Here is a 27071-nt window from a genome sequence, read left to right on the forward strand (position 1 = left end):
TATACGTAACCATATTGGATATTTTGTGTATAACTTGTGTACAAAATGCATGTCTGTGTAGACATCTAGAGGGCCCAGAAACAATGCAGGCCTGTTTGTGGATGGCCCAAACCAATGCCTGTAGGAGCCTTTAGGAAATGGACAGGGCTTTTCAAAAAGCTCACTTTTTTTGAAGCGACAGAGCTTGAAAAAAGTCTTTTTCCCCCCAAGCACTTCTTCCAGAATCCTTCAGTCAATGTGGCTAGTGACTAGGTTGGCTGTGGGGGCAGTGTGGACACTGTGGTCAAGAAAGTACCTTTTCAAAGTTGCAATCTTAGCTTCCCAATGCTGATTGTTGGAGGAGCTGGAAATTGCTGGAAGTAAAGAAGCTTTTCCTAATTTTCCCCCATGTTAGGACCTTATGTAATTCTGTAAGCCAGCCTGTTGTTAAAGGGATGGGAGCAGAGTTAGGAGACAATATATTCAAATGAGAAATGCAAACAGTGGTTTCCAATTTTTTTGTAGATTTTCCAGAATAATTTGCAGTACACTAACTCTGTGGAAATATGATTTAGCACCTTGTCTTGAATTCTGTTTAGTAAAAAAACCAAAATCAAGAACACTTTTATAAATATGTCATGTTAATTTTATGTACTACATAAAAAAAGCTGTATAGTAGTTTCCTTTGGACAGAATGTGTTGAATGAAATAGTCAGGAAAAAAAATCAGTGCTGCACCTAGCTTATATTAAAAGCTTTAACCGGAAAAAAAAAGTTTGAAATCATGAAGTAGAACAGTTGAAAAACATATACTCCCTTTATATTTTAAAATTATTTTGGGGGTAGAGCAGACAGAAAGATGCTGAAAATAATTACCTTACAAGAACACATACACATGTATATTTCCTTGAGATTGTTGGCTCAAAAATGTTAAACCAAACTTTGAATTTAGATTACAGCAGTGTTATACCAATACCTGTTGCCCTGTTCAAGTCCTTTTGTGGTACTTCATAATGTTACTTTTGAAAAAAATTTCATTTTTAAAAATAATCACAATTCTGTGAATACATATATACATGTACATGGAAAATGACCCCCTTGTATTGCGTTGCTTCACACTGTATCACCCTGTACCACACTGTGCATGTTGTGCAACATGGCCCTCTGACTAGAAAGCAGCTGAAGATTACTTAGCAACCAAGTTCCTGGTTTTCATGGTAGCATAAAGTTGTTCAAAACAATGCTGTTCTCCCTTTGGCAAAAGAAAACTGTTGCATAATCAGAACATGGAACAGGTCCACAGAAGACAGCTGAATTGCCACAGGCAGTAAACTTCATCATTATTAAGCTATGCAATTTGGAAAGGTGTTCACAGCAGTCAACACTGGTTTGGGGCGGGGTGCCTTTACCTGTAGAAAAGAAGGTTCTCAACATGTCTTTCCTTTCCTTTTTGGTCTCTGGGGGAGGGCGAGTACACATGCGTGAGCTAGAGACTATGATAAGATTGGAGTGTTTTTCTCCAGGCACTAGGATGACATTTCAGATTTATACATATGGCTTCAATCTCAGTATATGCCGTAGGGCAGCCTTCTCAAATCTGGGGCTTTTGATATGTGTGGGGCGGCAGCCTCCATCATTCCATTCAATGTGGAAACTTTTGTCAGACATATCTAGAGGGCACCAGGTAGCTCTAGATCAGCTATTCTCAACCTTTTTTTAGGCCTGGCCATAAACACGAAAGAAATATAGGCCAAATCAGAATTGCATAATCTCACAACATACCTTATAAGGTGCTGTGTGAAGAATTGTATCCAGTCTGTGCCCCCTCCTTCAAATGTGCAGGGGGGGGCCATGAGCCATATGGTTCGTACTGGGAATGGTTGCTCTTGAGAGTGAAACAGCAGCACTTCACTTAGCAATGCCACTTGAGGTTCTAGCATCATGTGGGACTATAGCAGTTGGTTACCCGAGTAATTTCCTCATGGGTTTAATACCTTTCAATTGGAAAACAATATTAGGAAACAAATTTGCCTTTTAGAAATGCACTGTGTAGGTAAATCAACATTATTTCCTTTTGAACCTGTTTGGTTTTGATGTTTTAATACTAATTGTGCAGTAATTGGACCTTTTTTTGTTATGACAATATTCTCCAGTATAACATAATCTTTATTATCAGCTCAGTTAAGTAGCACGTTACTTTTTAAAATTTAATTTATACATACCTTTCCTGCCCATCCAGAGATATTACAAGATCAGTTCATATTGAAAAGTTATATAAATTAATAATAATTGCCATCAAGCCAATTCTGACTTCTGGCAACCCTTTTCAGGGTTTCCCAGGTAGAGAATACCTAGAAGTGGCTTCCCATTTCCTTCTGCTGGGTGCTTCCTGGGACTGTGCAGCTTGCCCAAAGCCACACAGATTTGCTCTACTCACAAGGAGGCACAGTGGAGAATCAAATTACCACACAGCTAGATACCTAAACCATTCAGCTATCCAGCCAGCTAAATCTTAACAACAACAACAACAATAAAACAAAAATAACAATAATAAAATAATAATACTAATAGAAGCAGATAACGTAGTTCACACGAAAGGTAAAGAAGAGACAGAAAGAGAATATATCAAAAGAGTGTGGAAAATCTTAAAATCAAAATTAAATGGTGGAAATGCAATCAAAGCCATAAACACATGGGCAGTTCCAGTACAGTAATTAGATTCCCAGCTGGAATAACAGATTGGACTCAAAACAAATTAGAAGAATTGGATAAAAAAAAACCACGGAAACTAAGAAATATGAATCACACACTACATCCCAAAAGCAAACTTGCCAGCCTCCAAAAAACCATGGAAATATCAGGGAGAGAAGGTGTCAAAAAATGAAGAAGTCAAGATCTTGTGGAATTTCCAGATCCAAATAGATACCTTGAACATAACACATCAAGCATAGTAGTAATAGAACTAAGAAATGTCTGGATCATTGACATTGCAATTCCAGGGGATGCCGGAGTTGAAAATAGAGAACTGGAAAAATTAAAAAATACAGAGACCTGGCAATCAAAATATCACACCTCTGGAAGAAACACACTTCAGTGGTCCTCGTAGTCATTGGTGCTTTGGGAAAATTATCAAGAAACTTCACACAGTACTATAAGCAGTTGCGTGTGTGTGTTTAGTCGTTTAGTCGTGTCCGACTCTTCGTGACCCCATGGACCAGAGCACGCCAGGCCCTCCTGTCATAAGCAGTTGCAGATCTCATAAATCTCAATCAGAGCTACAAAAAAAAGCAGTATTAGGAACAGCATACATACTGCACCGATATTTAACAGATACTTAGTTTTTTTGGTTAAAACTTGTATCTGTTATAGAATATCTGTCAATGTTTTTATAATATTGACTGTTCTGCAACATAGAAACATTATGTTGGAGCTGTTTTAATTGTATTTATTTATTTATTTAACATATTTATATGCCACCTTTCCAAATTGATCCAATTTGATTTACTGTATTTATTTTATCTGGAAGATAATAAAGTATTGTTTTAAAAAAGGAGAAAGAAGAGAATGTTTCCTAATCTCTTTGAAAGATGAAGGGAGGTCATTGGTATGAATACGGATCATGTTTCTGGTTTTGTAACAGGGAAGAGCTAATATTCTTTACAAGGTTTGAAAAAGGTGGTTCTCTGAGGTACTCAAGCCTGCATAATAATACCAGTCAATGTTTTTATAATTTTGCCTGTGCCTAGTGTTTTGACGACGACGACGACGACGACGACGACGACGACAACAACAACAACAACAACAACAACAACAACAACTACTACTACTACTACTACTACTACTACTACTACTACCACCACCACCACCACCACCACCACCACCAACAACAACAACAACAACAACAACAACAACAACAACAACAACATAATAATAATAATAATAATAATAATAATAATAATAATAATAATAATAATAATAATAATAATAATAATAATAATAATAATAATAATAATAATAATAATAATAATAATAATTCAGAGTTTCCACAAGAAAAATATAGAAAAATAGAAAACTGTCCTAATTGCCCATGGTGAAGAAACTGGGGAAGTTAACATCAAAAGAGGAATATTTCTGGGAGATTATTTGTCACCACTGCTGTTTAACATCTCACTAAACCTCATGTCAATAATTTTAAATAAAACTGGACTGGGCTACCGTATTTCAGAACAAGCAGGAAAAATCAACCATCCCTTATACATGGGTGACCTAAAAAAGTTCCACAGAGATAGAATCACTGCTAAACACAGTGCAAATATTTAGTGAAGATATCCAAATGAAATTTGGAATTGATAAATATGCAAATGTATCTATACACCATGGCAAGATCCAAAAAACTAGATGGAACAGAGTTAAAAAGATGGCAATATTATAAAATCACTATCAAGTGATGAAAATTATAAATACCTTGGAATATTAGAAGCAGAAAACATTGTGCACACAAAAGTTAAAGAACTGACAGAAAGGGAATACATCGAAAGGCTGTGGAAAATCTTAAAATCAGAGTTAAATGGTCAAAATGCAATCAAAGCCATAAACACATGGGCAGTTCCAGTAATTAGATTCTCAGTTGGAATAATAGATTCAACCCAAAGTGACTTAGAAAAATTGGATCAAAAAACATGGAAATGAACAAGCTACAAAAAAACTAGGCAGAGAGTACTCAGAAGTGGATTGTCATTCCTTTTTTCTGGGAGGCATCTGGGACTGTGAGCAACACAAGTTGGCTCTTATGGAACGCAAAATGGGAGATTGAACTCCCAACCTCTGGTGACTGAAGAGTGTGTCTTCAGTCAGATGCCTAACTCAGTGAGCTATCCAGCTAGCTTAAGTAACAACTACAAAAATGTGCTATCAAGTCAATTTTAACTTATGGCAATCCTTTTCAGGGTCTTCTAGGTAGAGAATATTCAGAAGTGATTTTCCATTCCCTTCTTCTGGGGGTATCTGGGAATTGTGTAGTTGCCCAAAGCCACACAGGCTAGCTCTGCTCATAGAAGGCACAGTCGGGAAACAAATTCTCAATATCTGAATTAAGCTGAATTTAAAAATGAGGATAATAAAATCATGTACCTGTATTTTGGAGAATAAAATGTGATACAGTGGTGCCTCGCTTAACGACGACAATCCATTCCAGGAAAATCGCCGTTAAGTGAAAACATCGTAAAGCGAAATTTAAAAAACCTTTGAAAAACCACAAACTGCCTTCAGGACTCCAGCTCCGGATTTTGCCTCGAGGTTAACTCCTGAAGCCTTTTCCATGAGTGAATATAGCCACAAGGCAGTGGAGGTTTGAAATTGGAGTTTTCATTCTCCTAGATGGGCTGTCTTCCATGGCTGACGAGCCCCACCTGCCCGGCCTGCTCTTTAATAGTGCGAAATTAATAGGTTACTATATAAATGTTAGGTGTACGTCAGTGCTGTAGTGATAGATTTGGAAGTGTAGGTAGTTGTCATGACAGTCCCCATAGCTAGCCCCTTTAGTAGAGTGCAAAAATACAGGAGACTGTATCACTCCAGAAAAATATCTACTTCTGCTTCATTGACTATGCAAAAGCCTTTGATTGTGTGGACCACAGCAAACTATGGGAAGTCCTTAAAGAAATGGGAGTGCCTGACCACCTTATCTATCTATTGAGAAACCTGTATGTGGGACAGGAAGCAACAGTTAGAACTGGATATGGAACAACTGATTGGTTCAAAATTGGGAAAGGAGTACGACAAGGCTGTATATTGTCTCCCTGCTTATTTAATTTATATGCAGAATACATCATGTGGAAGGCTGGACTGGAGGAATCCCAAGCCGGAATTAAGATTGCCGGAAAAAATATCAACAACTTCCAATATGCAGATGATAACCACTCTGATGGCAGAAAGTGAGGAGGAATTAAAGAACCTTGTAATGAGGGTGAAAGAGGAGAGCACCAAAAAAACGGTCTGAAACTCAGCATCAAAAAACCTAAGATCATGGCCACTGGTCCCATCACCTCCTGGGAAATAGAAGGGGAAGATATGGAGGCAGTTACAGATTTTACTTTCTTGGGCTCTATGATCACTGCAGATGGAGACAGCAGCCACGAAATTAAAAGACGCCTGCTTCTTGGGAGGAAAGCGATGACAAACCTTGACAGCATCTTAAAAAGCAGAGACATCACCTTGGGGTCACGAAGAGTCGGACACGACTAAACGACTAGACAACGTATCACTCCCTACCAAGATTTAAGGCACAGGTCTTTTGAACAGCTAATGACTGCTGATTGCCCATACAAGATCAAACTCTGCTCAGAAATTGTATATTACAACAGAAGTGACTTGTAGCAATATACTGTTCTGGGGAAACCCTGTTTCCCTCCCAGCTAGTGAGATGATTGCAGCGGAATGGAATGGGGAGAGAGAAGCTGAGCAGAGTGGCATATGGTACTACTGTCTTCCTACTCAGTAAGTCCCAGGGCTATGACCCCCTCTCCCGAGCCCTGAGTTTACTACAATATTAGTGTGAAGTAATTAGCTTCTAGAGGGGAATAAGGCTACTGTGTTTCTAAACTCTCTTAGAAGAGACTTGTCGTTCTTCTTGTACTTCTTCTTGTTCTTGTTCTTGTTCTTCTTCTTCTGATGATGATGATGATGATGATGTTGATGATGATGACAATGTGTGGTTTGTCCTGCAGGCAGAATTTTTCTGTTTTTCCATAGCTTACTTTAATCTTAAACTGATATATGGGAACCTACTTTGATATCTATACATGTCTTGTCTTTCTAGTGTAGCCATGGGCAGAAGTGGAGACGGTTTTTGAAAACTTGCACAAAAGAGATAATTTTGGCAAGTGTCTCTTGGGTGAAGCTGCAAGCGCTGAAATTCTCCCTTTTGTACATCTGTTAAACTCTGAAATCGATAAGGTGGCTGCCTCCTTTCTTAGGAAAATCCTCGGGATCCCTAATCTTATCAGACTTTCCACCATTACTCTAGAACTGGGTATCCACTTACCCTCTACCCTAGCCTGGACCACTACCTTCAAGTTCTGGCTCAGAATTCACCTCCTAACTCCCTCTGACTCGATCCTACAAGATTTATTAAAGGACCCCTACACTTCTACGTGGTTTCACTTCATAGAAGCCAAACTATTGTCATTATCTCTCTCTGTCGAAACTCTAGCCGACATGAACCTCAACTCAGCATATCAAATCATTAGATCCAGTCTCTATGACCTTGAATATGCAACCCTATTCTCCCAATTGAACCCCACCTGCTCCCCTCTTGCTTTTGGCCTATCCCCCTCCCTTGGCCGCCCCTCCAATTATTTTAACCAATTGTCCAACCCTCAAAAAAGACGAGCTTTTATGCTCGCTAGGCTGAATATCTTTCCATCAGCAGCCCACTTTGGGAGATTCACTCGAACCCCCCGCCCCAACAGATTGTGTCATTCTTGTGCATCCGAACCCGACTCCCTGGACCACATCTTACTCCGGTGCCCATCCCACAACATCCCCCGTAAGCGGCTACTAGGCCCACTCCTCTCTTCCCTCTCCCCTTTCTTCCTCGACCTTACCCCCATACTCCTGAGCGATTTCTCGCCTTTTATCACCAGTCAAGTTGCTGACTTTCTCCTAACTGTTATGAAGACCTCCCCTCCCCCCTCCCCCTCCCCTAAACCCTCTATAAATCTCTTTGAACCTAGCCTACTACAATCCCAACCTCACCCTTCCCCCCATCCGGTATTGGAATGTAACTATCCTGTGTACTCCCTGTACCCTGTAATGCCAATAAAGGTTTCTGTATGTATGTACATCTGTTAAAGGTGGATGAATCCTGTCCTCTTTTGAGCAGAATAACTTTTTCCTCCTTCTCTCCTTCTTAGTATCTCTTCCTTTAAGAAAGAAAGATACAGTAGTAGTAATGATTCTGTGAGTACCGTAACTGTATCCAACATCAGTTGAAGGTGGAGTGGAACATCACCTGAGCATCATGACAGACCTGTGAGAGCCTTATACAGCCTTTGGGTCATGGGTTGCCCCTGTGTGAAGTTTTAGAGTCTTGGCTTTTCACTGCCATATCCTCCACACGAGAGGCTGTAGCTTGGAACCTAAGGGTCTGAACTTTGTATTCAGTGGTTCAGATTCTCTCTCTGCAAGAAGCTTCCTAAGATGACTTCAGGCAAATCACTGCCACTCTTCTTTGGGTGATGCTAGTTTTTTGACAGCTACCTATTCTCTGAGATTTAGGTCCAAAAACTGAGATTAGGGGGCAGGCCCTTGTGATGTCACAAGAAGTAGGGTCTTTTGTAACTGTGGCAAAATAATGTGTCCCATGTGTCTGTGCATGAGATACTGAGACAAAATATGTGGATTTCCTGCACTGTTTCCTAAGTAAATATTAAACATATTGACACTGAGCCAGTGGTCTCTAACATTAGCTGAAAGAGGGGAGAAGATGGGTCCCCAGACATTAAAACCACCTCACAAAGTAAAAGCAAACATTTCCCTTCTTCAGCTCTGCTGACCTTGAGATTTCTCAGGAAAGCATAGCAGCTCTCTGAGACTCTAGCTGGTGCCCTGAGACCTGGCTGCACTAAAAATCACCTTCTTCATGGATGCAATATTACAGTAGGATCCCCATATCTGCTGTGGATTGGTTTCAAGCCCTCGTGGATACTGAAAACAGTGGGTACTAGCAAACACTATATGTATAGGTTGGTAAAAGGAAAAAAAGGGAAATAATTTTTTTCACATGCATTAGCAGAACTGAGCTCTAGAGTGCAAGAGACCATGCTGTGTATTCTTCACTAACAAATATTCATAGCACAGTCTCTTCTCCCTCTAGTGGGTGGATCTGGTAATACATGTGAAAAATAGAGGATTTTTTTCTGGATTTTTCTTTTAATATTTTAAATATTTTCAGATAGTGGATAAGCAAATCAGTGGATACTGATCTAATGGATAAGAGATTCCTACTTTACTGGCTTACCATGCAGAGCTTTCATGAGGAAAGCCAAAATAATGCATGAAGTGATTCAGATATGTGAAATGTACTGCATCAGTGCTATAGAATATGTATTTGTAATATCTGAGACATAGTTTTGAAAGTGAATTTATGGAGTTTCATATGCCTTTTCCTCATTTGTAGGCAAGTGGGGATTTCCTGCAGTTGCTGCTTTATTTGCTTCAAAACTATTTCCAGAGACAGGCAAGATTTTCTGGGTTGTGAATTGGCAACCTTATTGATCACAGAACTATTTTGGGCTTTCTGCCTTTCTTAATGTAGCCTCCCTCTTGGTAAGTCTTTCCCCTTTGCTAGCTTTGTAACCAGACTGCATACCACTTCCTGCTGTGGCAGGGTGGGCTAGGAAATAAAGAAGCTCCTGGAAAGGGAATTTGAGTTTCAGAATAAACCCAAATAGGCTTTCCTTCACTGAGAATAACCCTTCTCTACCGCAGTTATCACTTCCTGTTAGCCCAAAGGAACCCAGAGCGAGTGTGCCATGAGGTCTAAGCAGTGAATGGAATGGGGGGAAATGAGGATTTTCTCTGTATACAATGAAAGGAAACCTTGTAAGAAGCTGACTGAAACACAAAGCTTTCCTAGCACGTTACCTTCTAGCCTTTCTTCCCCATCCTGTTTTCGCATTCCAGGTCCCTTTGCAGAGTTTAAGTTGGGTACTAATTCTTCTGGAAACACTGAGAATGTTCATGTTAAGACTTTGGCCTTGTGACAACTGGCTGATTCTGCTGCCAGCTGCTGGTGGCTCAGATTTCCAGGCTACAAGGATAAAGGACCAACAAACACCCTGTGTGCAGTGGGCATTTTGTTCCCTTACATGTTTTGCAGGCCCTTTTTTGTGATCACACTTCAAGGTACAGTGGCCATGCTCATGCCTCATGCTATGCCATAGTTTTACGTTATGCTATGTTTTGTTGTTCTAGCCACCACTTGTCTGCCAGACAGCTGAACAAATCTGCTTATTTACCCCATTTAAATGGTGTGCCTTTTCTTAGCTCCTGTTGCAGAGGTAGGGAGCTAGAGAAACAAACCAAGGACAAGCCATGGTTCTGGGTTCAGACATGATGACAAACCATGGTTTAAACAAGTCAAAGTTCATAAGCTGAGAACAAACCATGGTTCACATGTGTGACCAACAGCTGTCAGAGAAACCACTGTTTGTGTGTGAGGGGACATTTGACTATATCAGCAAGCTGGAGTTAATCAATTGCCACTAAGCGTGAACTCAGCCAGGGTCTCTGAATACTGCCTCTTCTTATGGGGTTCATCTTCTTAATGACCAGTTGGTAGTAAAGCATTTCTGAGTACAATATTGTATCTGTGTAAGTAGGAAAAGAGGGAAAGTTGCAGGCCCTGCTTTGTCTTGTTCACAGTTCCTAAAACTGCTTGAAATGGGTGGCTAGAAAAGGGAATTCGTGACCCTATGTGCTCATTTGTTGAAAAGCACAAACATACTGTCCAGAGATTATGTACATTATTTTTATTGTGTTATGGAATCAGTGGTTGGATTTTTAGGCAGCCTCTTGGGGCTAAAATGTCTAGAAAATGGTGAGCCATTTTAAGTGTCTAATTAAGACTTAGGACATCCCAGTTAAGGGGAAGGAAACAAATTTTTGGCTATCCACTGCATTTCTTTCTTTTGGAGTATTAGTTATTTCATTTGGAAATACTCTGCTTCCTCCAAAAGGGTCCTGAAGCCATTGTGAACAACAAAAACACAAAAATCCATCTTGACCCGGCGCTCACTATGGAATTCCAGGTGACGTCGGTGGTCCGAACCGCCTTTTACCATCTCAGGCGGGTGGCCCAGCTGCGTCCCTATCTTGATGTTGGGGCGCTCACCACTTTGGTGCACGCGCTCGTAATCTCAAGATTAGACTACTGTAATGCGCTCTACGTGGGGCTACCTTTGAGGCTGCTGCGGAAACTTCAGGTGGTGCAGAACGCGGCGGCCAGACTCCTTAGTGGGGTGAAAAAATTCCAACATATCTCACCCACTCTGGCCGCATTGCACTGGCTGCCCATCCGATTCCGCATCGACTTCAAGGTGTTGATGCTCACGTACAAAGCCCTAAACGGTTTAGGGCCTCGATATTTGGCGGAACGCCTTCTACCACCAAGTTCTACCCGTGTCACTCGCACGAGCCAGGAGGTGAGGTTGAGGAGCCTAACGCCGAGGGAGGCCCGGAAGGAGAAGACAAGAAATCGGGCCTTCTCGGCGGTGGCTCCTCGCCTCTGGAACAACCTTCCCCCGGACATTCGCGCGGCCCCCTCGCTGGATATTTTCAAAAAGCAATTAAAGACAATGATGTTTCGGCAGGCCTTCCCTCCCACCCCCCCTTAGCTAATCCTGATTTTCCTTTTTTCTTTTTCTTAGTTTATAATTTTATGGTTGAAAGTTTTCTTCTAGTCATTGTAGTACCCCTGTTGTGAGCCGCCTAGAGTGGTCTATTGACTAGATAGGCGGGATATAAATAAAATAAATAAATAAATAAATAAATAAATAAATAAATAAATAAATAAATAAATAAATAAATAAATAAAAATGCAATTTGAAAATGACATTGTGTAAACAAGATAATTAAATCATTAAAAGAGCAGAATGAAAAGACACAAAAGAACTGATTCAGCCACCATGGTGGGAAGTTAAAGCGAATTAAAAGTGCAGTGGAATATAAGGAGTTTGCAGTCCTGCTGAAATGTAACTGAGGAGGAGCCAATTAATCTTTGGAGACTGAAGAAATTCGGTAGTTTTGGTGCTACCACCAAGAAGGTGTTCTCTCCTGTTCCTCCAAGTTGTATCACTGAACAGGGCTGCAAGGTGCTGACTTTAGTACATGAAGTTCATGGGGAAAGAGACAACCTGGTCCCAAGATATCAGGATTTTCATAGCACTTTGAATTGTATCTAAGAATACATCAGAGGTTAATGCCAATGAAAAGAGCTGTGTATAATATCCTGGAATTGCTCATGGTCCCAGCGAGGGTGTTTGAAATAGTTCCTTGTGTGAACCACAAGTCACTTAAGGTACAGTCATCTGAAAGGCAAAAACTAGAAACCACTTTTGACCATATCATTTTGCATCAATCCTGTGGTCAAACCAGACATTAATAGGAATAATTACTCCCTCTAATGAGCTTGTTTTCTTTTTACAAATGGTTTTCCTCTGCACTACACGCATCAGCAATCAGATTTGTGAATTAAGACCATGTATACCTCCAAAAGACACTCAAAAAACAAACCACGCTAAAGTATAAAGGTGAGGAAGATCATGTGTTATGACAAACACATGTCTTTCGCCACTTGAGAGAGCATCTTTCTAAAACACATGCTACTGTATGTTTGTTTTGGCCACAAGTACTGGCCTTCTATAGTGCTTTGGTATACATTGTTCATGTCTTGTCTGAGAATTAGGTTTTCAAAGTGTTGTTCATGTCTTGTGTGAGAATTTGGTTTTCAAAATGCCATTGTAGATGAAAACACTTTGGGACTTACTACAACAGTTAATGATCAGTGATGGGCATTTCTGTATGGGTAAATTCAGTGGACTGTTAATATGCAGTAACAAAAGCCCAGTTTTTGACACACACACCCCCATAAAAAAGATAGAACTGTGCATTCTGCATTCTTATCCTGCCCCCTTAACCCTCTCTGTTGACTATGAGAAGAGGTACTTTTAGGAATTATACTTTTTAAAAAGTGCTTTGTGTATTGCAAATGCACTGGCATGTCTGTCTCCTCCTCTTCCTCCTCCTCCTTTTTGTGTGAGAGAAGAAATAGCTTATCTTTTTTTAAGAATGGAAAGGAAAAATACTGGGGCTGAGGAAGAAGGATTTAACATTGTAGTGAGGGTGTTGTCACCAGCTTTCTGCAGTAAGATGGAGATAGGCAACGCCAGTCCCTGCAGATATTATGGGACTGCCATTTGCAGTTTCTCTCATCATTGACTATCCTAACTAAAGCTGATGGGATGTGTTGTTAGATTGTTCCAATGTAACAGCTTCATGGCCATGGGTCACACACAAGTCTGTAGCAGCAAGAACAAGTATCATGTGGGGGGGGGGAGAGAAACGGACTGGTAATTCCTTCATTCTGTTTGACTTGTACAGTACTGAAATGTGATTTTCCTTTAAGGCACAAGTTACTGTAGAAAAAAAATAACTTATCTGCAAGCTATATGTGGTCAACCACTGCTTTAATTTTTCAGGAACTGTTACCAAAACTATTATCCATGCAAGGTGGTAGAAAAGTTATGCCAGTTTTTTTAATGTCCTGACTTGGGGTCATTCACGGATACTGAATCAGTCTTAATTTTGATTTATTTAATGTGTGGTTATAAATATCGATCGAGAGGAAGCCTATAACTTCCTTTGGGAAACTTCTTCATAAACAAATAGATCCTGCTGTGCAGATGTTTTCTGAGTGTTTACGAATTATTCAATTCCTTAACATCCAGATAGCTTCTCATAACCATGCCTTCTCATTTCAACTTTTTAGTCCCATTGTTAGTCTGTCTTCTTCTCTTTAGAGAATTGTGGGTTGTGTGAGTAGGTGGCTTTTGTTTTCTTTATATTCTTCGTCAAACACAAAAAGTGTTTAATGGGGTTGGTTTCACATAGCCAAATTTTCCCCCCTGTAGTAAGGTAACATGTTGGCTTAGCCCAGTAGATTATCCTGTATAAGAAATAGTGAGCTTGTCCCACAAGTACTGAATCCTATATAGTGAAAAGAGGACTATCCATGAAGAAAAAAGTGGTAAGAACATGCTTAAAAGAATGCCAGGGCTTGCAGAAGATCGGCTAAATTAGCAGGGATGCCAAAAGCAGCCATATGTGAACCGTGTATGGACAGTGGGCATGAAATGGTTATGTTATGGGGTAATGTAATGGGATATACTAGACGAGGCATGGCTGAAAGAACACTTCATGCCGCAAGATGTTGTGGGAGATTCTGTTTCCCTATTGTTTATGCTGTGCATTTCAGGAGGCCGGAGCATTCCTTATAATTCTAGTCATTATGCATTTAAAAAGAGTCCTAATAGATCAGACCAAAATACCATCCAGTCCAGTATTCTGTGCACCCAGCAGCCAAGTAAGGATCCTTGATAGCTGGGAGATTCGAGGGTTTGTGTGGGGAAAAAAGTTTCTAATTGTTATGCTAAATCAGGATTTAGTCTTATATGCAAAAACTTCTGTGAGCACAAGTGGAACTTTTTGCTCCTCAGTCTTCTTCCTGTGGAAGATTTCTGCTTGCACTAGGTCAGATAAAACTCGTTGTAGGCCGTAGGCTCTCTCATAGTCATAGCTCCTGTCTGCACCCTGGATGGATCTTCTTCTTTTCCTTGTTCCTCTTCTGTTGGAGCTTAGATGTCACTGCTGGCTTAGTATATGGTAGTCTTATGATAGAAACACTGATGTGTGTTGCATCCAAACCAGTCCCCCAAATTCTTCAACCAGTAAGGTTTTTTTTCATCTTGTACATCTTTTTCCAGTTATCTTTCCTTGAAATAATAAGCTGTAGCAATCTGTTTCATTTTTCATCAGGTAACCAAATTGTTGGCGGTCACTCATTCATAGGGTCATCATAAGTTAGAGGGACTTGATTGCTCATAACCACCACCATCACCACAATTACCAAAGTATTCTAGCTTTCTGATTTTTATGTATTTGAGATTCCTGATGCATTCATTTGAATGCTTCTTTTATAGTCACCTTCTGGGTCCAAGAACCTCTTAGCACTGTGTGATAAAATATCATTGCAACATTGTTGTTTTATCACACTGCAAACAACGTTGCCTTTTTAAAGCTTGTGTTAAACTCCATGATTCCATAGCATAGAACTGAACCAAGAATATGTAGGACCATAGACCTTTTCAAAGCTAATTTTAAGGATAGATCTATAGATAAATATTTTCATTTCATAATTCTTTTAAAGAGGCTCTGGACTCTTTTAGGGGGAGTTTCCTGTGGATGTTTTGAAGTCTAAACTCTTGCTGGAGCTATGCCTCATTACCTGAAGATGACATTACTGTACACTTCCCCCCTGTTTATGGGTCTGTATTTATGTGGCTTGTAATGTACAAAGGGTGACTTTGAAACCTGTGGCTGGAATCATACTGGTGTTCACGTAATGTTTGCATAACTTGATTAATTGTGGCTAATTGATGAAGTGCTTGGGGACAACTCAGACATGTGCCGCCTCATGTGCTCAGTTGTGCAACTGAGATGGCACCTTGTCAATTAGTTGCAGTTAACTGTGGCAAGTTATACTAACCTTACATGAATACCAATGGAATTCCAGTCAGTTAAAGGTGCCACAAGATGTTTGTTGTTGTTGTTGTTGTGTTTGTTGGATCTAGTTAATATAAAACATATACCTGTATGTTGTTTGTTGAATAAAATCTGAATAAAATTGCTAAATCAAATAATACTTCATTTTAGTGGAATTATTTTGTAGGTCCCAAAGTTTTTCATAAGTCCTTGAAAGTCTCTCAGGTCTCAGACTCTGTGCCTATTGTATTTAATCTAGAGTCTAATCTAGCCTTGTGTTCTGCAGTTTCCATTTTCCTGGCTCATCAATCCTTATGAGCTAGGAGTTGTGATTTAAGTTGAACTCTAGTTGGTTACTAAGCAAGATAACAAGAAACTCTGGATTATTATCATAGCTCATATAACAAACTGGAGTTTGCTTCAACCATAGTTTTTAGTTTGTACATAACAAGCCAGATACTGCAATAAGTGAAATTAAAATTCAGCAGGAGTTCTCCTCTTTGCCTCATGGGAACTGAAGGGGGAGAGAGACTGCAATCTCAGAACTTCAATATTGCTTCTAGACCTTGGTGCAGATATTACAAGACCCTGGCTTGGTTACATACAGAATCAAGTCAATTTATTATTCCTAAAATCAATAGTTCTCCGTTGGTGTCATTCCATGTATCTGCTTTGGTTATTTTATGAATTCAGCTATTGCTGTGGTTCCGAGGGGAAAATGATACATAAAAGATGATTAAGTAAAATAATGTGATGAATGTATAGAATCAGGTTTAAATTATGCCATGCCCGCTTTCCTTTGTTTATTGCACTTCCCAAACCCAGGAAAGGGAACAGACCCCACAACAGAAACCTTTCTAACTGTTCATTGAACTTGGATAGATGAGAGACAGAGAGGTAATGGCAGTGGCAGCTTTTAATTCAAGGTGATATAAAAGTAAGCTCCCCTACATTGGCTTTTCATAAAAGGCTGGCTGGGCTGGTTTTACCATGTAGCATTGTCTCTTTGAAGTCCCGTGAAAGAATCAAGTTATAAAAGGTCTCTGCACTTGCTAGGCTTTCTTTTGCACTGAAAGGGGAAAATATTTGCCACACAATTTTAAGGCAGCAAATTGATATAGAGAAAATACTTATTTCTATGGGTTATGATTGTGTGATAAAATTGGTTGTCATGTTCTTTGAATAGGAAAATAATAATGAAAACTGTACTTTCCAATTGTTCTTCCAGGCTGGTGGATGACAGATGTGTCGTTCAGCCCGAAGCAGGTGATCTTTGCAATCCTCCTAAGAAATTCAGAGGTAAGCAACTGAGGGTTAATTTTATATGAACAACTGTGCAGTCAATCTTCCCTCTGCCTAAGGTGATCAGTATCTTATGTACTGGAAGGCAGGATCCCTGGAACATGTTCTAGCATCTTGCACTTAGAATCAGATGGCTATGTGCCACCCACAAGTCATTTTATCTTGATTAGGGCTCAGGAATCTGTAATCCCTCTGATACTGGATGGCAGCTTTTATAATCCTTAAGCCGTATCATCAGGGTCAAAGAGATGGTGGAAAATGCAACTTAAAAACATCTGGATGACCATACAGTCCCCATCTGTGATCTAGATCAGTGGTTCATAACCTAGGGTTCCCAAATATGTTTGGACTGCAACTCCCAGAAATCCTGGTCATCAGAGCTAGTGGTGAAGGCTTCTGGGAGTTTTATTCCAAGAACAAGGTTGAGAACCACTGATCTTGAGGAAAACAAACCCCATTGGAATATTGAAAGATGGTAGTATTAGCAATTCAGGAGTCAGCTACTGAGTAGACATGCCAGTCTAAAGACAGAAAGGTTTGAAATAATGTTTCTTCTTCTTTTTCTTCTTCTTCTTTACTTATAAAAATAATTCTGTTTATTACAAATATTGCAAAAAAGGAGATGAGTTTGAATACAGTGGAAAGATTACAGTAGAGTAAATCCACCAGTGTGAATTTAAGCTGCAAATTGCTGCAAGTTAAGAAATCAGTCCAGGCATTTGCTGTTAATGTGCTGAGTCACATGACTGATATACGGCAATAAATGCCTGTGCTGACTTCTTATCTTGTAGCAATTCACAAATTTATGCCAGTGGAGCTAACAACAGTGGGTGTAACTATGTAATTCTGGCCATATTGTAGTTGAGACAATACAGATAATTAACACACCTAAATGAGAAATTGTCTTAACTGGCAGGAAGAAAGATATAGATGAGGTTACATAAACCAACTACAGTATCTGCTTGATTTCTCACCCTAAGTTACCATGAGGTGAAGGAGGGACCAAGACTAAGCTGCTGTGATTAATGTAACAAATAAAGGGACAGTAAAAATTGTAGAAGTTGCCATGGTTCTGCTTGAAATCACTCAATTCATATGTTATCTGGATATAATATGCATTTTCTTATGTTAGTAAACATTGTAAAGAGCTGCATGGGTGGGGTGTCTCTGCAAAGCTTCCTAATCATGTATATGTGCTTGAAACCATTTGTATTCTAGTATAAAATCTGCTATGGCAATGAGAAATTAAGGTAAAGTAGAAAAATTTATAGTGATAGTATTAAAACATCCCGGCCTTCCGGGAAGATACTCTGGAGAAGCTGTAACTCTGCTTGACTTTTGGAAGATGGAGATTCAGAGATTTAGCACCCCAGAATTGACCAGCCCATTTTCCTGAGGTTGCAGGAATCTGAAACTGTGTGGGGAATTTACTAAAAATGTAAAACACTGTGAAGTCTGGCACAGAGCAAAAATGAAAAAGGGATTGCATTAGTGAAGACAATGTTCTTTTGACCTTACCCACCACTTAATTATGACTTGTTGAAGAAGAGACGACCCCAGCACACATTGCCATCCTCCCTATAGTCACATTTCTATTGGCTTTGCTCTCCAGTGTATTACACCCATGAGCCTAGGATAAGAGGGAAGTGTTCCGTATACAAAAAGTCTTCGCTTGTAATTGAGAGGCTGGTCCTTCAAGTTTCTGTCTTGTGGGAGGAGTCTATGTATTCAGAGCTGGCTTCTGTCTCCAAACATTTTCCTCTGCGTTCTCAGTGGGGGAGCGAGGGTATTAGGGGCTGTCCTGGCATTTTGCCAACCAGTTCATCAAATGAAAATGTTTAGTGTCATACAGTTTCCATCATATTTGATTTATGCTTAGCAATCAAAAAACCTGCAGGCACTCTGAAGTTGTTGGATTTAAACTATACATAAATAAAAGGAATAGAGGAAGGGGAAAGGAAGACAGTTTCCCTGAAATTCTCTCAAGACCTCAGGTTTACGGGCATGTTAGGGGACATTCTTTTAAAAAGGGAACCACCAGTAAAATTACCAGATCATGATTTGGTTGCCAGGAGGGTAAGTTGTTGCAAATTCTGAAAAGCAAAAACAGTGCTTCCCTGGGGCGTGATGGTGGTGGAGTCAACAGGTACAGCTCTGCTTCTTCCTTGCACGTCTTTGTTTACTGTGTGGTGTCATCCTGATAGGGCTGATGAATGATTAGCTCTATCAGTTCTTCTCTTCGCTGTGTCATGCATACAGATCTTTACTGTTCTATCCCACTTTAAGGAAATATTTTTTAAAAAATGAAGTATGTGGGCATATTGTCAAATATATGGCACTTGAGTGCATTGTTTCAAAGATTTCCCATTTGTTATCACAGAATTTCAGAGTGGTCAATGTGTCATAAACCCTGGAGTAAGGAGTAGGCGATTGATGACGGGTTGTCTGCTAAGAATCTCCAGAATGTTGCATGCCAATTCCTTGAATTTTTTTTCTGGTTCATTTTTAAAGCAGAAAGGCTTGTACAAACCTGTTCCAAAGAATGCCATATATTCTGTAATGATCCCAAGTAGAACTACAGTGTTTATTTATTGATAAGTTCCTAGACCCCATGAATACTAAGATGAACAGCAACAAAACTGTAGGAACAATCTCTTGCAAAAGGCTTAATACCCAAAGTTTGTTTCTGACTTCTAAGTGTGTGGCTTTGAAGTCAGCTATGTCCTTAAGAAAACGCTTCTGGTAATGATGAATGGGACAGAATTCCCATTCTGTTTTCAGAAGTTATTTTGTCCTGAGGAAAAATGGCTTTCAGTGTAGTGGAACACATTTGCATTTTGTAACAGTCCTGCAAAGTGCCCTTGCTGTTCCTTCCTAGTTTATGTAAAGCTTTCCCCCACTTCATTGTATACATTTCCATTCCCTAGGAAAAGTAAATACTGTTGCAAGATATCTACATTTTGATTTACTAATGCATGGTGACTTTCGTGTAAAGTACAGCCACCCTGTGAACAGAAGCAAAACAAAGAGGATTTTGGATAAATGCCCAAAGTGAGCTAGCTACCTGTTATTTTAACAGGAATCTACTTGTGTTTTCCAGAACCTTTGAGTGACTGCGAGGGACCTACTGTTGTGAAAGGCAAAAGGAAATAGAGAATTAAAAGCTAGTTTGAATGTAGAATATAAGATGAGACTTTCTGAAACCTGCCCATCTGGTTGCTGAATCCATGGCTCTCACTGCCAAAATTATAAAACCACTCAGGGATTAAATCATACTGGGATGCTCTGGCATAGACTCACCAGTGCTAATTGAAAGCTGGTGGCATTCTGCATATGTTTGTGAATACCGTATTTTTCTGTGTATGGGACGATACTTTTGTCTAAAATCTTTAGATTAAAAATTGAGGGTCATCTTTTACATGGAAGTAAGGAGGGCAACGGGATCAAAGTGCTTTGATTCCTGTTTCCCCCCTCCACTTTCTTGGCAGCTGTCTTGCACAGACATCTACCAAGAATTTGTGGGACTCTCATATATATGTGTGCATTTTCTGCTCTATCCACAATACATTGGTACAGATTGTAAAGAAGACTGGATTAGCTCAAAAGCTAGCTATTTGTTCAATGTTTTAGTGATCCTTTAAATCACATGGACACTGGGGAGGAGGAACAACAGGATGTTTTGAATATTGCTTCTGAAAACATACCATGGAATTGTTCCTTTTTTTTTTTTTTTTGCTCTGCACTGCCCAGAATCCTCTGAGATGCTGGCTGGAGGATTCTGCGCCTTGTAATCCAAAAGAAACTTTTCTTTGCTCTGAATTATAGTGCACAAGATTCCTGAAAGACAGCTTGCCTGGCATGGTGATTTTCTCCCCCTATGTATAAAACCAGCCTAATGGAAGTTTTTTGTGTTGGCTACAACACATTCCTAATTCATAGCGGAACAACTGTGAGGCCCATTTGGACTGTGAATTGAGTGTGTTGTGTATCCTAGAACCTTCAGCACCACCTCTGCTAGCCAGGATTTCTGGGAGTTGAAGTTTAAGAACATCTGGAGGCCCAAGGTTGGGGACCACTGTCCTAGAACCTTTACAGAATCTTCAGACACATATAGGAATTTCTCAGCAATAAAATGCTCCTCTAAAGTTAGAAAGTTTGAAAACCATTACAGGTTAGCTGAGATGGGGATATAAATTTCTTACTAACACAGTAGGCATATTCACATGTCACAATATGCTGTGGTAACCATACTCACTTGACTAAGACACGGATTACATGACAGACAAACTAAGGTAATCTTAGTTTCTTTCTCTTGGTCCCACCACCTTCACAGGTGTGTTTGATGGGAACACAAGAGAGGGCCTTCTCTGTTGCTGCTCCAAGACTTTGGATCTCCCTCCCACAGGAGGCCAGACTGGCTCCATCTTTGTTGTCCTCCTGCAAGCAAGCAAAGACCTTTCTCTTTAGGCAAGCTTTTCCTCAATGACTGGCTGCCTGAGCATGATCTTTTTAAATAGATTGTCAATTACTGCATTGACTGTGTTGTTAGTATTTCTTGTGTTTCTGATTTTTAAATAGTTCTATACTTAGTGTTTTTCGCTTTAATATTCCCTTTTAATGATGTACGCCACTTTCGTGTACTCATTGTTTTGTTCTTCAGTATTTTCTTTAAGTATGGTAAGTCACATTGGGTCCTTTTCGAAGGAGAAAGGTGGGGTAAAACAGCAGCAGCAACAACAAGATGATGATGGTGGTGGTGGTGGCGGTGGCTTATCTTCTTTATTTCTAGTTTGTTTCTCTCTGTTCCATTTTGGCAGTTCCTGCTTCACAGTGGTTAATTTTGTAAACAAATAAGGGACAAGCCATGGTTTCAAATTTAGATGTCATCAGAAGTTATGGTTTAAACAGATCAAACCATACGCTGCTTTTAACAACTGATGGATTGCCCATGAGGGAGTCTCGTAAAACACAAGAAGCCAGATATCAGCAACCTGCATTTTGGTTTATCATGATGTGTGTACATGGGCTGATGAGGGCAGAAACTGCATTTAATTTGTGTTTGTGAAACTTGCGTTGAGAGGTTGTTTTGTGGGGGATCGGACTGATCAAACACATATGCAGGCTCTTATACACAGACTGCAAAGAAATAAGAGAGAGGTGTCTTTCGAAATAGGTCACTTTAAAATGGATATTGTCGCCTTGTTTTCAGATTGCCTTTTTAAAGTATGTCCTATGAACCGATACTCTGCACAGAAGCAATACTGGAAGGCCAAGCAAGCAAAACAAGGGAACCACACTGAAGCAGCCCTGCTGAAGAAGCTGCAAGTAAGAGACACCAGCGTTCCCAGAGTTTAGTCTTTTCCTGCAGCAATTGGGTTTGTGCATTCATATAAATACAGTTAGGGCAAAAATGACTTTTTTTGAGCTAGCGTATCCCTTGCTGGGAAGTGGTACTCTTGCATGACTTAAATACCAGTGCTTTTATTTTCCTTTTTTTCTTGGAAAATAAGACTGTACTCATTCCCCCACCCCCACAAAATATGTCCATTCAAAGTTTGGAAAAGTTGAATCTTTTGTATTTAAAACATTCCCAATCCACCGCCAGCATGGCTACGACATTCTATTGAGTGCAGAACACTGCTGGGCAGAAATCCTAGACAGCAATTAACCGGCATATGATGTAACCAATAATAAATTTCACCTTTTTATCCTTATATACTTCATGTACAGTACTTTTAAATATGCATTATTTTAATCTTTTATGTATGTATATATTACCATCTTTTAGAACTGAGTATTTTTCACCATACAAATTCAGAACAGGAACAACCATAACAATTTATTTTTAAAAAAGAAAAGAACACTAAGGTTGAACATTCCTCTTTATGAAGAAAGACTGAAAGAATTGGGCATGTTTAGCCTTGAGAAAAGAAGACTAAGGGGAGATATGATAGCACTTTTCAAATACTTGAAAAGTATTTGAAATACCTGCCCTTCCTCTGACACGTCAGAGGAAGGGCAGGATCAATTCTTGATCATCCTAGTGCGCAGGACATGATGGCAGGATTATTAATTGGTCTCCACTTCTCCACTTCATATCATCTTCTAAAACTGTTCCAACCGCCCATCTCCAACAAGAAGCATCTCTCTGAGCTCTTCCACATGTCTTGTGGAGTGGTTTCCTAAATGCTCTAAAGTCTGAGCTCTGGTAGCCATCTTTGATTTGACTAAAACAGCAATAACAATGATTTATCTTCCAGCATGCAGCGGAATTAGAACAAAAACAGAATGAATGTGAAAACAGAAAGTTGCTAGGTGAAATTGTGAAATACAGCAATGTCATCCAGGTGAGTCCTTAAAAGCTGGACCTCCAGCTCCTCAGAACCACAGGGAAAATAGATATTTATTGTCAAATGTGACGTAGAAGGTGAGATGGCTATAAATTTCTCACACTGCACCAATCAATTCTGGTTCAGTGCCACAGTGGAAACTCCAAAGCAGTTTTTACGATGCAGAAACAAGCTATGATTACTTCGCCTAGAGGCAAAAGAGAAGAGCAGGGCTCCTATGCCTGTAATAACCATGCAGGAGCAAGTATCTTAGCTGGAAACCAAGCCCTATGAAGAATAGGTGAGAGAGTTGGGTGTATTTAATCTGGAGAAGGCTGTGAGGTGATAGTCACAGATATTTTTAAATATTTGAAGAGTTGTCATATGGAAGATAGAACAAGCATGTTTTCTATGGTTTTAGAGAGTAGAACCTTAGCTAATGGATTCAAATGCAAGAAAGGAGATTTTGACTAAAAAATCAGGAATAATTTCCTGACAGTAAATGCTAGTCAACTGTGACATAGACTGCCTCAAATAGTGGTGGGCTGTTCTTCTTTGGAGGGTTTTAAACAGAGTTTGGACAGCCATTTGCCAGGGATGTTTTGACTGCGGGTTTCGTGCTTCCTTATGAGGTTGGACTCTGTGGCCCCTGAGTCCCCTTTTAATTCTCTAATTCTGTGATTCTCAGTCCACCCGAATTTCTTGCACAAAATGGCCAGCATCCAGATGTCGATTTACAATTGCATAAGGCTTAGTAGTGGCCTTGCAGCCAGGTGGGTGGCATAGAAATCAAACAAACAGACAGACAGACACACACACATACACACATACACACATACACACACACACACACACACACACACACACACACACACACACACACACACACACACACACACATACATACATACATACATACATACATACATACATACATACATACATACATACATACATACATACATACATACATCAAATAATTGGGTGCTTGCCCTAGAAAACAACCAGTACTTCATTAATGAGATTCCCTTTATACAAGCTTAAATCACTAATAGGATTCTGGCTGATATTTTTGGGACACCATCCTGTAGAAGGAGATACTACATCAGTGTAGCTATATTAGTATATATAAACAAAATAAATAATCATAAATAGTTACAAATTAGGTCTATACAACATATGACTCACCAAACAGATTGCTTTTATTTTATTTTATTTTGTATCATTTTTAAGATACATGATTCCTCTTCATTCTTGTAGAGGCATCTAGAAGCTGATGTTCAATTAATCCTCTGGTGCATAAGATATCTCATTCCTTATAAAAGGGTGGTCAAAATGTTCAATTGGAATGTGTATATGTATATGTATATGTATATGTATATGTATATGTATATTGTTGTTGTTGTTGTTGTTGTTGTTGTTGTTGTTGTTGTTGTTGTTGTTGTTGTTGTTATTATTATTATTATTATTATTATTATTATTATTATTATTATTATTATTATTATTATTATTATTATTATTATTATTATTATTATTATTATTATTATTATTATTTTTCAGCTGCTTCACATCAAAAGCAACAAATACCTTACTGTCAATAAGAGATTGCCAGCCCTTTTGGAGAAGAATGCTATGCGGGTCTCTTTGGATGCTGCTGGGAATGAAGGATCCTGGTTTTATATCCAGCCCTTCTGGAAACTGAGGAGCGAAGGTGACAATGTGAGTGAATAAAACACATTTTGGGAAGAGAGTGAGGCATTGCTAAAATAGACATGGCCATCACTCCCCTGTCCAAAATCTTCTTAGGAATTCTTTCTTCAGCCTTCCTCCTGTATCTCCTGCTGCTCCCCAGCCCACTCCACAAATGTGCTTGAAATATGACATCATGTTCTTGGGGATATTTTTTAAAAATGCACGCATTAGATCTTAAGAGTGGCAAACCATGAGGTGAAAATTGTTTTCTGGTCCTCTTCCTTGGGTAGATCTTGCTTTCGGAGGAAGGTGTCTGAACCTGGAATGTGTTTCTTTGAGCAGCACACCAGATGCTCATGAGAAACAGATTTATGCATGACACCTTATAGTATGTGGGACCTGTTTACTAAGGAGAGAGGCATAAGTGACAACTCCTCCTTTGAAAGTGGCTGTGGTTTTCTCAGAGACCAGTTAGAACTAGTTGTGAGACATTGATGAATTAAAGAGGCTACATCGTGGTAGATTCTTCCTTTTGTTTATTTATGCAGTGCTTTTAAAAATAAACTCTTATGTTGTTCAGTAAAGACAGATTTACTTTTCCCAACCCTGATGTCTGTACGTTGCTATGTAATCAGGGAAATTCCCCGAAGATATGGGGCAGAGGAGAACTCTTTGGTTCAAAGCAAAAAGTTATGACTAAAGCTGTTTTCTAAAAATAATTCAGATCATATTCTTGATCTTCGCTGAAAATAATGGCACATTGGTGCATTTGTGTCATTCACAGTTACATCTCTTTTTGGGGAAGAAAGTCTTGCTGTGTTTAATGGATTTAGACCTAGATAAATGGAGATTTTTTTTCTCTTAAGGGAATTAAAAAAGTGGAGCTCCTGCCTTGGGTAGCTCAAGGAGGGTGCCGCAATGTTGCCTGTATTTTGACCCAGGAGGAAAACAATTTTATTTTTGGTGGGAGAGGTATCAATTCAGATATAACTTTTTGTCTTAAACAGACTGATTTCTAAAGTTATTTCACTAATTTGTTTAATTCATAATTAAAACTGGTTTCTCCTTTCACTGAATTTTGAATTACTGATTCAATTCCGCAGGTTTGTTTTGTGCAATGCTTTATCTGACCTTATCTGGCTGTAAGTAATTCTTTCGTGGAGCATGGCATACAAAAAGTTGCTGTGTTAAGTAAACAGAGGGTCATGTTCACATTGTGGCTTTGAAAGAATACACTTCAAAAAGTGTTGCCATTTATCATCAGCATGGGGATTAGAAGCTTGAATATATAATATCTGTCTTTAAAAGAAAACTCCGAATAAATTATCAGGAGTCTTATGGGATATGTTTTATTTGGCCTCAGTTTTCTTGGACTGAAGGTTCATCAGATCCATCGCGGGCCACGATCTCCCCAAATCTTGTGCCAAATAAAATGTCTGAGCCATTAAGGTGCCACTAGATTTTCACTGGTTGTTTTTTTTAAATCACTATCCCACCCCTTTAAAAAAAATAAGTGTAAATAATTAGTTTTGATTTCATGTAGGATTGACTATTTTACCCTCTCTTCATTCATAATTAATTGGTGAAATATTGTCACATGGCCAACCCTTTAGCAGATTAATTTTTTGAGATAATTATGCTAATTTAAGAACCCCTGACTTCTGAGAAACCTTAGAGCCCTGTTGTTCCCAGAAGCTTTCCACACCTCAGTAGACCACAGGGAGCAACCTTTCCCCTGTATCTAACGCTTTTTGGTGGTGCTTTTGGCTTCTGGCCCCCTGTGACTTTGCCACTGTGATGACTGACTTGTGCAGATTTGCTTGGTTGTTCCTGTTCCCTTTCTTGTATAGAGATATGTGCAGTTATTGCCTGTGCCCAGTAGCAGAAGCTAGGCTGGAGGGCTTCACTAGGAGGAGGCAGGGCAGTAACAGAAAGAGTTAACCTGCAGAACAATACGAGTGAGGTGTGTTGGGGGTCCAAAGGTCTGGGATACACAGAGCCTTTACTCTGGATAGAGTTTCTTAGGTGGCCCAAATGTGTGGAACCATAACATTTCTGGACTGCAACTCCCAGAACTTCAGTTAGGGGATCCTGGGTGTTATAGTTTTTAAAAGCTGAGCGTAGCCTGAAGATTAAAAATGACATCAGAGCCTTCCCCTTAAATCCTTAATGGAATTCTTTCCACTGGTCAAAGAGCAGTTAGTGTTTGGCAGTATTTAATCAGTTGATGGGCATATCACTAGCTATACGAGGGGAAGAATTGTTAAGCAATGATGATGCCTCTGCATGTGTTTCAAAGAAAGCATGTGCTACCCGCTGTGTTCACCATTTTTATCATTCACTTTGTTTTTCTGACTTGTGCCTGTCTGTATGGAAGTGTTGTGTATGCTGGAATGTACACTGAATTGCTGTGGACATTACTGGCACATCTGTGATTAGATCAGATCTT

General features: G+C 39.5%; 1 protein-coding gene across 5 annotated transcripts in view; it reads left to right on the forward strand.

Moving 5' to 3' along the window:
• The window catches only part of ITPR2 (inositol 1,4,5-trisphosphate receptor type 2), a 257494-nt gene that overhangs the window by 20258 nt on the left and 210165 nt on the right, over window positions 1–27071 (forward strand). For all 5 annotated transcript variants that reach the window (XM_073000779.2, XM_073000781.2, XM_073000780.2 and 2 more), the window contains exons 2-5: window positions 16528–16598; window positions 21811–21926; window positions 22862–22948; window positions 24491–24649. In XM_073000779.2, the coding sequence (XP_072856880.2) occupies window positions 16528–16598; window positions 21811–21926; window positions 22862–22948; window positions 24491–24649 (433 nt within the window). The remainder of the gene's footprint in view (window positions 1–16527; window positions 16599–21810; window positions 21927–22861; window positions 22949–24490; window positions 24650–27071) is intronic.

This window comes from Pogona vitticeps, chromosome 5 (assembly GCF_051106095.1).
Source record: "Pogona vitticeps strain Pit_001003342236 chromosome 5, PviZW2.1, whole genome shotgun sequence".
Classification (NCBI taxonomy): Eukaryota; Metazoa; Chordata; class Lepidosauria; order Squamata; family Agamidae; genus Pogona; species Pogona vitticeps.